The sequence below is a fragment of the Hibiscus syriacus genome, unplaced genomic scaffold (genome assembly GCF_006381635.1).
Source record: "Hibiscus syriacus cultivar Baekdansim isolate YM2019G1 unplaced genomic scaffold, ASM638163v2 tig00110388_pilon, whole genome shotgun sequence".
Lineage (NCBI taxonomy): Eukaryota > Viridiplantae > Streptophyta > Magnoliopsida > Malvales > Malvaceae > Hibiscus > Hibiscus syriacus.
In genome coordinates, this window is record NW_024062718.1 from 1,264,358 (window position 1) to 1,279,754 (window position 15,397).

Consider the following 15,397-nt stretch of genomic DNA (forward strand, 5'->3'; position numbering starts at 1 on the left):
AATGATCCCTTGACAACATTTGACCATACCTGCACTTCCACAGAAACTAACACGGTTAACAAATTTGTTAGCTTTATCTACTCTTCTCTTTGATCTATCCAAAAAGAATGGTAGTTAACTACTTTAATTACAATGCTACAAACCAACTAGTTTAAATATATTGGCTTTTACTTCTACTTGTATACTACATTTCAAAGCGTCAAACTTCAGGAAAAAGAAAAACAATAATCTTTGCTGGATTCTTTAGTTAGTTGCTGTGGTCTCACAATGGGTTCAGTTGCTCCGGAGTATCAACCATTGCTACTCGGTCTTGAGTCGCATTCTCACATACCGGATATATCATCTGCCGCGATCGAAGAGTTCCTGCAGCACAGGCCAGTCGCACTTCGATGGTGGCAGAGGCTTGTGGTATGGGAGTCCAGGCTTCTTTGGCTTTTATCCGGTTCTTCTATAGTAGTTTCCATTTTCAATTACATGCTCAGCTTTGTTACCTTAATGTTCACCGGACATTTGGGTGCTCTAGAGCTTGCCGGTGCTTCCATTGCCAGTGTTGGTATCCAGGGTCTTGCCTATGGGATCATGGTATTCTTCATTTTCCAACAATTCCCAGCTATTTTACTTGTATCATATGTTATCACTAACTATTTTGACTTTTTTTCTTCTTCTTACAGTTAGGCATGGCCAGTGCAGTGCAAACTGTGTGTGGACAAGCCTATGGGGCTAAGCAATATTCAGCAATGGGAATCATCTGCCAAAGAGCAATAATATTGCACTTGGGAGCAGCAGTTGTTTTAACATTTCTGTACTGGTTCTCTGGCGATGTCCTCCAAGCAATGGGCCAAACCGAGAGCATAGCTCAGAAAGGCCAAGTCTTTGCTCGAGGTCTGATCCCTCAAATTTATGCGTTCGCCGTAAGTTGTCCGATGCAGAGGTTCTTACAGGCACAGAACATTGTGAACCCTTTGGCCTATATGGCGGTTGGGGTATTTCTGGTGCACATTCTTCTCACTTGGATTGTTGTCTTTGTGTTGGACTACGGCCTAATCGGAGCAGCTCTTACTCTGAGCCTCTCTTGGTGGTTTCTTGTCATTATAAACGGAGTTTTTATCATTTTTAGCCCTTCTTGTAAGAACACTTGGACCGGCTTATCCCTTCGAGCCTTATCTGGAATGTGGCCTTATTTCAAGCTCACTGTTGCTTCTGCTGTTATGCTTTGGTATGTGTCTCCTTTGTTCTAGACTTTAAATTAAATTCGTCGATCAATGGATCGGATTGGTTTTGCAGAGCTACTTTAAACTCATTTTTCTTCTTAAAATGATGTAGTTTGGAGATTTGGTACAGCCAAGGATTAGTGCTAATATCAGGGCTCCTTACTAATCCAACTATAGCATTGGATTCCATTTCAATCTGGTACACCAGTGCCTCTTATGTTTCACTCACATTTTTGCTTCGAAAACTCGGTAAAATTCCTAACTCGGTTCATTTATTTTCAGCATGAATTATCTGAACTGGGACATGCAGTTCATGTTAGGCCTCAGTGCAGCTGCCAGGTTTGCAAAACCAACCAAAGCTTAAAACTAAATAATTTCATTACTTTGGGCACTTGATAAAACTTTCTATTCGGCACTGGCAGCGTTCGAGTGAGTAACGAGCTAGGAGCAGGCCATCCAAGGGTAGCGAAATTCTCGGTTTTTGTGGTGAACGGGACAAGCATATTGATCAGTACAGTTTTCAGTGTAATAGTCTTGGTATTCCGGGTTGCATTGAGCAAAGCATTTACTAGCGACTCTGAGGTTATTGAAGCAGTCTCAGACTTGACTCCACTGCTTGCCATCTCCGTTTTCCTAAACGGCATCCAGCCGATACTCTCAGGTGAAACAAAACATATTCTTTTGAAATCGTGATCGAATCACAGCATCTGCAATTCCTTTTACCACTGAAACCATGAGATTTTTCGCTCAATTGCTTGTTTATGATGGAATTTCAGGAGTGGCAATAGGGAGTGGATGGCAAGCAATTGTGGCATATGTAAACCTGGCAACATACTATATTATTGGTCTCCCAATTGGATGTGTTCTTGGCTTCAAAACTAGTTTAGGAGTAGCTGTGAGTTGATTGATTATCTCCAAATCTCTTTTAATTCTTCTTTCCCCCCCCCCATTAACACTAAACTGGGTGTACAAATCTGAAACTGTTCAGGGAATTTGGTGGGGGATGATCATTGGAGTCCTTCTGCAAACAACAACTCTTATTATTCTTACTGCCAGAACCAATTGGAACAAGGAGGTATTGAACTTTGCATTAAACAAGAACAAGTCAAATCATATACTTGAAATGTGTTTAACAAATGGTGTGTGTTTTTAGGTAGAAAAAGCTGCTGATCGATTGAGGGATTCAACTAACGAGGAGACAGATTTGGCTGCTCCGGCATGAGAATACTTCCTACAATTTTCACTTTGAATAATACCAGATTTTCAAATCAACAAGGCTGATTATTGATTCACAAAAAAAAAAGGTTATTGTTGATTGATCAGACATCCTCATCTACTGATACATCAAGTTTAGTATGATGTATTACCTATTAAAAAATGAGGGTTTTTTCTTTTTGGCTCTTAAACTTTTATTTTTTTTAATTTCCTATGAATTTTTTGATGACATAGCAAATTTTTTTTTTTTTGAGGCCTTTTTCTTTTTGTCTCTACTGATACATCAATTTTTTTTATTTATAATTTCCTTCGAGTTTTTTGATGACATAGGAAAAAAAGGACAAGAGTTAATGTCAGCTTAAGTATGCATTATTGTTACTGTCATACTGAGGAAAATTTAATTAAGAAAATAAAAGTTTGAGTTCAAAAGAAACTACCAACAAGGGTTGATTCCGGTGGTAAACAATTTGATATCGCTTAAACAATATCTCGAGTTCGAGTCCTTGTGCATACAAAAAATTTCTGCTAAGAGACTTACCCACCAAAATAAAGTTGGACTAAAATGATTAAACTGATACAGTTTGAAGCAATATATATATATAACAAATATAGATGGTATTTTTGTTGGCCAGAAAATAATCACACTCATGTTCATAAAATAAATGGAATTTATTTCAAGGGGAAGACGATACAATTTTACCGTCAAGCAAGACAGCAACCAAATATAGATAACAAAAAAAAGTATGGATAAATGGAACAATCAATATTTCCCCTTACTATGTCTGTATGTATATGTATATATATATAATATAGTCATCAAGCATGCTAAGCAAAACACCATTAAAGGAGGCATTTGTGAACTCCCCTTACTACATTTCCTACAACTTTTTAACCCCAAGCATCTGCTATATTTTTTCCCCTTCTTTTTTTCCTTTCAAATTCCATTTCCTTTTGGCTTGATCTCCCCTTTTGTGACACCAATGACATTAATTAAAGAAACAGGAAAAGCGCCATCCCTGTATGAGTCATGGTCTGGCCAAGGCTGCTCATGAACAGATGTAGGGGAAACCAGCATTCCAGTTACAGATTTTACAACAAATATTAGAGAAAATAAGAATATATTAGATTCCAGTACCTGAAAAGTATGGAGGCCAATCAAAGGATAGACCTGAAGTTTTCAACAGGATCCGACTCTTCAAGCATAGATGCTGCCTGGAGGCAATCTACGGCTTCTGCAAGCCGACCATCATCCTTATGTACCATACCTAAGTGGTACCAAGCTTTACGGTTGGTAGGTTCGATCCTCAATGCATCTGAGAGTACAGTTCTTGCGACAGGCAATGCAACAGACCCCATCTTGGCCAGCAATGCACCAATCTGTACCTTGGATGGTACAAAATGTGGATCTAGCAGACCAGCATTGATATGTGAAGTCAATGCTTCATGGAATTCTCCACGTTCTTCGTGCGCAAAACCTGGAATATTGTTAAACAAACCATTAATGCCATTGCAATACATCAATACCTGAATTCTGGAATTTCTCCCATTTAGTTCTCGCTAAAACTCTACACAAGTGTTCCTTTCTTAACATTTACCAATTCATAAACCTTTTCTTGCTAAAATTCACAACATATTTAATAATAATATCAATAATTTAGTTCCTACATCAACAGCAGTGAAAAAAATAGAATAAGAAAAGTTAACTGTTAACAAAATCCCATTTAGAAAATGAACATTGCACAATCTTCACTCTGTTTCATTATAACCGAAATGATGCCCATTGTGCTTGGACAAAAAAACTGCTCAGTCTGACCACGGACAATTTGGATTAAAACAACTGTATATGCATCAAATGAGTATAATATACAAAGCCTGGAATTCACTGGCGTTCCATCTTGCTTGGGTAAGCAATGCAATTAAAATCCTTCATGAGAATATAAAAAAATTGAGACCAAGTTAGAGAATGTTGAGCAATGCTATGCAGAGTTGCAGACTGCAAACTACAAAAAAGTTTCCTAAATCAGCCACCATTCAATGATATGTTCTTACTCAGAGCACTGCAAAAACCGTTAAGAACTATCTGAGAGGCACCATTTGTAGCCTCATGTGGAACAAGAGTTGATAGATGGAAAGAATGTTCAGATTAGAGTCAAACTAAGTTTCAAATATGTTTTTTTTCAATTTCTAAACAAGGATGGCTTGAGATTTAAAATGTCATAACAAAGAAAGAAACAAAAGAAACAAAATACGATGCAATTTAAGATTCTATTTTGTTAGGAAAAGAAGTAATATATATAGGATTTAAAGAAAAAATCCCCTCAACTTTGTCAAAGGCACAGGTATTAAGGTTCTATTAAACTTGATCTCTGAGGAACTCATGTCCCAAAATGCGACTTCCTAGACAATGATTGTAAGAACCACAAGGTGTGAGACTTATTCAGATATAGTCATATACCTAACAAGTTTTATGAAATAATAAAATGATATTATGGAAATCAAATCAAAGATCATAAAATATATAATACCCATACATAATGACATAACGCATAAACAAACTAAACACTCCAGATCTCTTTCTTAAATTCTTTAGTTAGCCTTTTGAACAATAAGGACTGTAAACCTCAATTGTACCAAACTAGGATGCCAAATTAACCAAATGGGCTCTTAGTTTAGCCAAGAAAAGTTTGTTTATATTAGCCATGTCAATCACAATCTTTAAGATAAAAAAGGGCAAAAATAAGTAGGAAGAGAGTTCCATTTCATTGATAGGGTAACCACTAGCCCTCCTCTAGACTCTAGTCATTACATGACCAAATATTATATTGCGGTGCAATCATGCCAACCACATGATATGTCTTAAGCTAGGGTAGAATTAAGCACATAAACAAAATTTAATGATGAAAATTTGAATATTTTGGGATAATAAGTTATGAAAACCTACAAAATAGGATAAGTTAATTCTAAACAGTTGTTTGACCTAAAATAAAGGCTGATCAAGATTAAAGACCCAAAATAAGTCTAAACATTATTTTCCCACCATTCTAGAAAAGATGGAATTACTGAAGCTCTTTTGAGTTAATTACTTTAGCATTTTTACTTTTTTCATTTTAGCAATTAGAGGCACAAAAGAAAATGTTGCACTTTGGATACAAAAACAAAGTAATACTTCTGAAAAATTAAGAACATCATGTTCATGGATATAGAAACACATGATTCAGTTTCAAATGATTTTATTCCAAGTGGAGTGTGATTTTTTTCCCCATTTTCTCATTCTAAATCATAAATATGAATTTTATTTTTATTATTTACTTGAATAAACTTCTGAATATACAAACATCAAATAGAAAAAGAATTGCAGCTTAAAATATATGATTTCTAATGTTTGGACAGAAAGAGATAAAATCCCCCTTCAATCAACTGCTAAGGATTTATTATGGTTATTTTAACTTACCTGAGCTCTAAAGAAGGCCAACATTACTTAACCTAAAATTTTCTTCCTGACATCATCAGTCAAGAGGATAGTTTTCTCCCTAGTAGAAGAATAGACATTTAAAATGGTTGGTGATCATGCTGAAGAAGCATCCTGAAAGAGACTAGTTTTACGTTCTTTATATCTATTTGTTCTGGACATTTTCGGCCAATACATCATCACAAAAGCACTTATGATATTTACAACATGAGAACTGTTAGTTTGACTTGAATGTATAGATCTACTCCAATAAATAGACACGAAAATTCATTAAAAAAAAAGAAGGCTCATTCAGTAAAAAAAAGTTTCAAATCTTGCCTTCTGTATGCAGCAGTTCTGCGGAATACTGTTTCATTTCTCTGGCTTTTTGCACACATACTTCTACATCCTTCCAGTGTGAAAGACTAGCGTACAGAGTTGCAAGGCCATACCAAACTTCATATTCTTTTACTTTATCATCAACCTATCAGTAAAAATAATAAAGTTTAATTTCGAAGCAATGAAAACCAAAATATCAAACAATTATAACACTCAACAGAACACAACTAACCCTCTCAAGGGCAGGCCTAACCCAGAATTTATGCATGAAGGGAGAAAAGAGAAAATAAAATATATATGTAACAAAAATAGCAAGGTATTTGAAACAGTAAAAAATAATAAGTGCAACAAATATAGAAAAGAGCAATATCATCAAATTCCAATAGAGAGTTTTTTAACTAAAAACAACAGTGAAAAACGAAGCCTTTTTCCCATTAAATAGATCCATATTTAATGACAGTGCTTTGTTTAGATCCCATGCTTTCCCATTGTGCACTGTTTGGATTTATATTTTTTTTCATAAGATCAGTAAAATCATGAAAGTCCCACATGAATTAATCCCTCAACTAGCATATTTCTATCCTCTATCAAATCATGTCACCATCATATATCATGCACAATGTCAGTCTAAAAGGGATACTAGTTCTGCTATCTGCGATAGGAATAGGAAAACATCTTCCACGAGACAATTATGTGAACTCATTTTCACTATTGTTTCAAGGGAGAGCTTTAAACAACTTGATGCCTCGATGTTTGAAACTCAAAACCAACATAAATCTCAATTGGTAATATAATTAAAGCAAAATGATTAGGCATACTTGTTCTTTAAAACAAGAATCTTGCTTCATCATTCAAGCGACATGATTAATGCACAATGATTAGCCATATTTTTCCTTAAAATAAGAATCTTTCTTCATCATTCAAGCAACAGAAAGTGGTTTACTGAGCTCAGATTTTTATGGAAATAGTGCAATGTAACAGTCTATGCCACACGGTACTATTACTGCTGACATATTGCATTAGGGACATTTAAATGTAGCTAAAGCAACCATAAAAACATTAAAATAAACATTATTATGAAAAAACTTTTTATTACTTAAGCCAAGTTAAGAAATAAAATATTTGATTCGAACCTGAGAATCAGGTTTCACATGACCAAATGATTTTCTTTGGGCCTGAACCAATGCAAGGAGGTGACGATAAGTATCAATAGCTTCCATGGGTTGCGACTGTGAGACCTTCAATTTTGCTTTCAGCCTGAGCAGTGGTCCTTGCTCCCATTTTCCAGTCTCATCCAATGCAGCATCAGTGACTATTGCAGCCTCTGCAAATCGCTGTTGAGCTGACAAAATTAGAGCAAGCAATCTCCAACCCTTTAATACAGAACCACCAGTCATATCAATGTACTTCTTTGCAAAACGCAAAGCAGTATTCAAATTCCGCTGCTCTGCATAATGAACTCCCAATTCAAAGATTACATCAGGATTATCCTGCTCAAGGGAAAGTGCTGAATCTAAAGATTTAAGTGCTTCATTCTGAAGACGGGACCTTTCAAAGTCGGAGGGAGAAACGTTAGCTTGCTTTCCCAAACAAAGACCTAGCATACGAAGACAGACACCCTTCAGATGTTCATCCACCCCTTTTGCATTATCGACTGCTCTCTGTGCATATCCTGCTCCCTCAGCTGCAAGATGATGATCCTCACTACAGATCTTGGCAGCCAACAACAATGATGTGAGATCATTAGGTTTTTCGTTTATATGCAGAGACTTTCTCAATATATTCAAGGCAGCTTTGTTCCGGTCCGCACCACTGCAACAAAGAGCTAAGAAATTCCAGCGTTCAGTACGATGAAATACTCCAGGCTTGAGCTCTTCAAGTTGCTTTGCTAAAGCGTGAGTTTGGCTGCATAAAGAAAGCGCATACATTAAGTGATCCATAACAGATGGATCCCACTGGATAACGCCCTGGTGAATTTTTTGCATAAGAACCAACAAAAGCAGAATAGCCTCTTCGAAATTATTTTTGGGTACATAAGCACCATCAGCTTGAGCACCTAAGCTAGGAGGACCAGCCTCCAACCCACTATGCAAGAGAAAAACTGCAAATGATTTCTGAATTCTTGCACAGCAATCGTTGTCCAAGTTCCACGGATTGAGCAGTATACGTCTATAAGCAGCCATTGCTTCTTGATAGTTACCAGCCTGCTTCAAAAGCTCTGGAAGTAGCTCAACTGCTTTACTAACCGTCTCCTGCAATTGACTCTCAACTTGGGCATCAGATATTCCTTGAGGAAATATCTTCCCGACAGCATCAAGCACATTTGTACAATCCTTAGCAGCCTCTACAAAACCAATGAAAACAACATTCAACATTCTTTTCCTGATGTATAAAAAAAAGGAAGAGAGGTAACTCTCCTTCCATTCTAATTTCTAAGTAAGATTCAAACATAAAGGAAGGTGAATTGTAAAGATTTTCAGGTACCGGTAAACTTTCCAAGCTTTTGAAGCGACTTGGCCTTTAAGTAAACCCCTTCAAGAACGAGCTTGGCAGCTTGTTGGTTCTGCGAATCACGATCAGCACCAGCATTGTGATAAGAAGAAAACTATATATTTAGAAGAAGAAAGAGAAGAATTAGAATAAGAATTCTCATTACGGAAGGTTGCAGCCCTTGGATTGCAGCTTGCAGATCAATTCCATCTAATACTCGGCGTGCCGCTTCTACATTTCCTCTTTGATACTCTAATCTTCCCAAAAGAGTCCTCGCTTCCTTCAAAGCCCAAAATTTCCCAATTCTCAGATCACCCAAAAACCAAAATTGCAAAAACAAACATTTAAAAAAAAAAAACCTCAGAATTGAGAGACAAGCGTTCGCGTAAAGAAGATTCAGCTTCTTGAATATTGCCCTGATCGAGTTTGGCTTCGACATCTGCTGTACTCATGGAAATCCCATTGGCAGAAAACTGTCGTCCCTTAGGACCATCTGGTGGGGTTTCATCATCGGCCATTGTTTAAGATTTTCGATTTGGTTTGATTATTAAGTCAGTTATTTCGTAAGAAGATTGTTTGGACATTGACGCATCATTGCTGGCGTTGGGTTGAGGATCTGCAAAAGAGAGAAAAAGGAAGAAAGAAAGTCAAAGTGAACGAGGAGAAGACGAGAGATTCGGATCTGTTTGCGGTCCAAACTCCACTCTCTCTTTATTCCTCCCATTTATTTTTAGTATAAGCGCCAAAAACCATCAAACTTCACAATACAAAATTATCCTCCCATTCCTATACTTGTTTAATCCTTTTTATTATTAGGCTTAATGCTCATTTTCCCCTTAAAAATATAATTCCTTTTATGATTTTATCCTTTTAAAGTATACGACTTTTTAATCGTTTTATCTCTTAAATTACTTTTTAAATAGTTTTCTTTTAAAAATCATTTTTATTATCCCATTTTTTAACACTGTTAAAAAAATTAATCAATTAAAACGTGTTACGTGATAATTTTGATAGATTGATTTTAATAAAATAAATAAATGACATGTTAAGTTTTTCAGATTTCATTTTTGTTCAAACAGACAACTATAAACGGCTCGACATTTATTTGTGTGGTGTGAGACTTTATGAATATTCAATGATTTGATGCATGTATGCGAATATCTTTCAACTACAACTTGTGCTGATGCAACTATCTACCACCACCAACAGCAATAATTTTGTGGATAACTGACCTCTTTGTGTGATAACTTATCAGATTTGTGATTAATAATTCATACGATATTTAACTCATTTGTGTCTATTCAGAGGTAATAGCTAGCTTTGTGGTAAGACCCTAAGGTATGTTTCGATGTGTATGCCAAATAATTTCAGTTTGTACGAGTAAAAGAATTACAATTTTCTTAACATCATTACTCTTCATTTTCAAATATTCTTTCTTATATTTTTCAAATTGTCTTTTTTTTCCAAGAACAATACATACCTATTTATTCTTCTTACTTATTGTTATAGCATACATGAATTCACATCTATTTTGTTATAAAAACTCTTCAATTCAGTCAAAACGTACCAAAGATGATCCAATAAACTAACAAAAATTCTGGTGCAGTGATACTGAGGATAGAAGGAAGTGGAACAACTACAGAAAATGGCTATGCCGCACTTTTCGCCAATCGGATATCTTCAAAGAGGTTGGCTGGAGTTCAAGGGACTCGAACTTCAACTATACAAATGACTTATTCAAGTTCTGTCATTTAAACTCGGCATCTGTTAGCAAGGTAATCACATCCGCTATAGACCTCCAACCCCGGCTGGTCAAGTTGATCTTCATTATAGCAGGCACATCGCTTGCTCATCTTTCCCGTCAGTGCAATTTCTAAAGGTCTTTGAACCAACCTCGGGAAGCCATTATCGCACCAAACCTGATGAAAGTCGTACAATATAAAGCACAAGGATACTTAGAGATGCTTCGAAATGTTTCATCATTTGGGTAACAACACAACTACCAGCTCATTTTAGTAGATACCAGTAATTAAAGAAAAACATAAATTTGGTGGTGGGGGGGGGGATATTAGACCAACTCGTTAGCGAAAAAGGAAGACAGAGGGGCCAAATATAACTGCATAAAAGAGGACGATTTGAACATGTAAACATGATAGTGTGTCAGCGTGTGTGTGATCTGAGGTATTTGTGTGCAGAAGTGTGCTCTGACCATTTCTCACTCCATTTCTGGAACCTCAATAATAGCTTAAAATCATGTGATGATGCCAGTAGTGTATTCTCAAACTAAAAGTAAGAAGCATCAAGGAAATAGTTCTTTACAATATTATGAAATCAACAACATATGTTAGCAGGCTCCATTATCTTTGTTCGTCTTAGATATCTCTCATCACAGTTTTTAGCTATATTTACTATATGTGAGAGGTTCAGGAAATAATTAGTTTTAAAAAAGCGGAAAGGAGCCATTGGAGCTTTAGGGATATTAGCTTGCACGTTATTGATGCTTCTATGACATGTCTAGACAGAACTTAGCTGGTTAACTTATTCAGTTTTTCACTTTACATATATTATAGAAGAAACAAAAAGGATTTTAAGGAGATTAACCAGTTTTGTTGGCAGGTAAGAGCAGGGTGCAACTTTCAGTAGGCTACTGAACTTTGCTAAAGTTAAATTGGAAGGTTTTCCAGCTCAATTTCAAAGCTGTGAAGGCACATACCTCTCCTCCATCATCTTGACTCCATCTTGAATTGCAACTAGGTTGTTTAGCTTCCATTTCTTTTTGTTTCTCCATGAGCTGTGCTCCTCTAGCAGCCTTCGCTTCTGCTCCCTTTAGATACTTTGTTGGATTTCCTTGGCTATCATAGTAGCGACCCACAAGCCTCCCAACAAATCTGCAATCAAGAATCAAGCACGTTACAATTCATTTTGACAATTTCTGAAAAGCTGATTAGACTTTCATATACTAAGACAAAAATTGGACTGAAAGCACCAACACAGAGAAAGAATGAGGCAAATGAGAAGAAAAAATGAATCTACACCAAATACATCAAAGGAACTAGAATCATATCCAATCCAAAATAGAAATAAGAAGCTGATTTTCCCTACGTGCTATGGTTGGCATTTTTGGCAGAGCACCCATGTCATCATGACTACTCTAACAAGGGTATAGGATTTGTGACTGATTCATCAAACACAAACGTTCCATTCTTCCTCCTTTCGATGTTCCCTTTTTCCCGTGATTTTCCGGTACTGACCTTTATTTTTGGCTTCTTCCCCTCCTTTTTTCTTTTTGGTTCTACAATGTTCCTCCATCTGTTATCTCAGCACTTCTGTTCTTCTCTTTTCAGTATCCTTTTTCAGAATTTTTAAATTTCACTGCTGTAATTGTTTATCCTAGTTCTTTAATAATATCTGGAAGCAATCGGTGTCTGTATGAATTACTTGAATTATAGACAAGGATTATAATTAATTGAGAAGGAAATTGATGGGTAAGGGGAGAAAGAAGGTGAAGAAAGCTTTCGGTTGGGGCATTAATTTGGTTTAATCGTCTTCAAAGTTCCCCAACTCTGTCCAACAAATCTGATCCAACTCCCATATCATTGTCAAAGTCTAGCTGTGTCAACATGGGGATGGCACTAAAATATTAAGTCTTAAGTAACATTGTCAAGTTTCTTAAAGTGTTTTACATATTGATATTGCTTCCTGCACTAAAACACATAAGAGAAATAAATTCACTCAAACCTAAAGCCCTAAATTGGATGCTTAAAAAATGTAGAGAACACTAGTTCTTTAGTGGTTTTAGAACTCAAGAATCCGTGGGGCATGTTAGACATGCGTTTTCTTCTTGATAGATTTTAATTCAAATTTATCAATGTCCTAGAGTTTACAAAGAAATCAGGACAAAAAAAGTGTTCATTGAAGAACTAATGCAATAAGGGATTCACTTGTAGCTTCTGAAGTAGAAGTCTCGCCATCCAACCACACTATGGACCTACAAACATAAATAACTGAATGAGACAGATTAACTTTAAGACTAATATATGGAATTAGACAAGGAACGAGTAAAAAACACCAAAGAGGCCTGCCCTGTACTTATATCTTTCAAAAGTACAAAATTAGTGTTACAGAAATGAAAACAAAGTAATTTACTAGCATGATATTCAGTGAAGAAACATGAATTATACATATAAATAAATGAGTGACAAATACGCCAGCTAAAACTATTTGTAAGAAAAAAACAAATCTAAATGTCGGGGGGGGGGGGGGGAAGATGCCAAAAAATAACCTAAGCACCTCTTTATAGTGTAGTTTTTCTTTTGCTTCTGACTAATGGTTAACCTCCAATAACTTGCAGAGAGATAGGTAGGCTAAAGGAAAGGGCACAAATATAACAGCAGATCTAAAAGGGAAGAGAAATACATCATTACCTCAGTGTTTGATAAACCTCGCAAAGAATCTGTAAGTCCATCCCCTGTTTGAAAAATGAAGAAACAATAAATAAAATATATTTATAAAGCTAAAAAATGAAATTTTATATAGCAGCTATTAGATGTGTAATATTTTATAAAAGGGAATTACTTTATACACTATTTTTTTATTTTGTCAATATAGGTACCAAAGGGACATGCTATGTATGTGCATACCTTCATTACTTTTCAAACCTCACTGAGTCACTGTTTTGTTTGTATTTAACATCATAACCTGAGGTTAAACCTAGAAGTGAAGTTCATTCTATGTGGAATGAATGAACATGAAGTACATTCTATTTGGTATGCATGAAACATTTAAATTTCTCAAGCATACAGAACTTAACAAGAATTAAGAAGAAAATAGGCATATATCTAACACGTGCTTAAATGTTCCCAATTTTCATATCTATTATAACATAACTCATTAATCCGTCTGATTCCGGACTTTCTAAGAATTCAGTCCTAACTTTTACAGACATCTTTTTTATTTGCATTAAAGGCTGTTATACAAATATAACCCTCTCGTGTTTCTCATGACCCTGATAGAAGATGGTCATTGACACAAGCATTATGAAAGCAACATTAATAACATGATTATCTTCTAGATATGGTTCTAGATTTTATCATTTGAGACTTTCTCCTCAGTTGAATACTGCCATGTATATGTGAAAGTTAACCAACCATCAAACCATCCAGGACTGACTAGCAAGAATATGTAAATATCAATTCCTTCAAATTTGTTTCTGTTTTATTTCATGGTGAAGCTAGGAATAAAAGTACATTGATTCAGTCATTTGATTAATGAAGAACCATAATTAGCCATTTCCCGATTTTCTATAGCTTGAGAAAAGACTTAAAATCTTGCTTTCACGCATATACAATCAGAATTAGTTCACAAGATATAGTCAGCGCACTGCATCATTTTTCCTTGTTTACTCCACACTTTGATTTTCTGAACAGCATTTAAGTCATTTTCACTACAACTGAAAACCCTCAAAACCATTCTGACAATTAAGCCGAAGGATCACAACGCTTACCTGTAAAATTTCCAGAAACAAATGCACGGGAGGCATCTCTGGATCATCAAGAATATACAGAAAAATTGAAATCAGTTTGCAAGTTTGAAAATATAGTGAAAGCATGCAAACGGCATATGAAGATAGCCAACAATGAACACACTACTTGAATTTGAACAAGTAATATACACTAATCAGCAGATAATATGTGTAAACATACATCTGAAAGGAAACAAATACAGATAATTAATATAAACTACTTGAATATCCCAAAATCCAATTAAAGAAAACAAACCAACCTTCCAGCAAAATGATGGTAACCTCCTCCAACACCATAGTGAGACTTTCCTTTTGTAACATCAAATACGGATCTAATCACATAGTATTCAATCCGGATTAGCATTTTAGAACATTTTATATATAATAATAATATGACGAATAAGACAAAAGAAAGTACCCCAGAATTCCTAAGAGTATGGGTAGAGAATTATCAGTTCCATTATACAGAGCCAGCTCTTCAGCAGAGAACAATTTCTGCAAAAAAAGGAGAAAATGGTTCAAGTTTCAAAAGCTTAGAGAGAAAGAAACAATGAAAAAGGGAAGGGAAGGGAAGGGAAGACCTGTGAAGATTTAAACTTGAGGATAAAAGCGATGAGAGCGACCAGAAGTGACAACCCCAAGATAGAAGAGGTTATAAATTTCTTTGATGACGATGCCATTGTTTCCGGTGCCGAGCTTTCAATTGAAATTTTGTTTTCAATTTTCTTCGATTTGGTCAAAGAACGAGTATTTTGATAAAATATTTTTTTGAAAAAGAAAATGAAGATGAAAGGCATAATGTCATATTTAGTACCTGTACTTTGATTAAATATTGAATATAATATTTATATTTTTTGAAATATTATATATAATATTTATATTTTTTTAATATTTAATATGATATTTCTGTTTTGATAAAATTTTAAGATAAATAATATGAATGATCAATCGATTAAATACTTAATTATTGTTAATTAAATCATCTGTTAGCAACATTTGATGTAATAGTTGACCTAACAGTTAACAAATCCACCAATTTGATACAATCATATGTTTTATTCTTATCACCATGGTTTTCAGAACTGGACTGGTTAGCGAACCGGTCATGTTATCGGTTCACTGGTTTAATCGGTCGAACTAGTCCGACCGGTCGGAAGAATCGGACGACGTCAT

The 15,397-nt window shown here is 35.4% G+C and overlaps 3 protein-coding genes across 3 annotated transcripts; 1 reads left to right on the forward strand and 2 right to left on the reverse strand.

The window, feature by feature from the left end:
- Positions 1-204: 204 nt before the first annotated feature.
- On the forward strand, positions 205-2,602 carry LOC120123027 (protein DETOXIFICATION 41-like). The gene is made up of 8 exons (XM_039142045.1): positions 205-582; positions 672-1,216; positions 1,324-1,410; positions 1,494-1,550; positions 1,634-1,872; positions 1,988-2,106; positions 2,200-2,286; positions 2,365-2,602. The coding sequence occupies exons 1-8, from the start codon at positions 268-270 to the stop codon at positions 2,431-2,433; spliced, it is 1,518 nt and encodes a 505-aa protein (XP_038997976.1). The 5' UTR covers positions 205-267; the 3' UTR covers positions 2,434-2,602.
- A 758-nt stretch (positions 2,603-3,360) lies between these two features.
- On the reverse strand, positions 3,361-9,388 carry LOC120123070 (protein NPG1-like). The gene is made up of 7 exons (XM_039142067.1): positions 9,063-9,388; positions 8,870-8,983; positions 8,698-8,776; positions 7,347-8,557; positions 6,214-6,358; positions 3,609-3,901; positions 3,361-3,561 (listed from the first exon to the last, which is right to left on the reverse strand). The coding sequence occupies exons 1-7, from the start codon at positions 9,219-9,221 to the stop codon at positions 3,361-3,363; spliced, it is 2,202 nt and encodes a 733-aa protein (XP_038997998.1). The 5' UTR covers positions 9,222-9,388.
- Positions 9,389-10,251: 863 nt separating this feature from the next.
- On the reverse strand, positions 10,252-14,958 carry LOC120123000 (membrane-associated progesterone-binding protein 4-like). The gene is made up of 8 exons (XM_039142023.1): positions 14,806-14,958; positions 14,643-14,719; positions 14,485-14,556; positions 14,207-14,244; positions 13,128-13,171; positions 12,645-12,691; positions 11,417-11,591; positions 10,252-10,622 (listed from the first exon to the last, which is right to left on the reverse strand). Exons 1-8 carry the CDS (start codon positions 14,902-14,904, stop codon positions 10,455-10,457), a joined length of 720 nt encoding a protein of 239 aa, XP_038997954.1. The 5' UTR covers positions 14,905-14,958; the 3' UTR covers positions 10,252-10,454.
- Between the last annotated feature and the right edge of the window lie 439 nt (positions 14,959-15,397).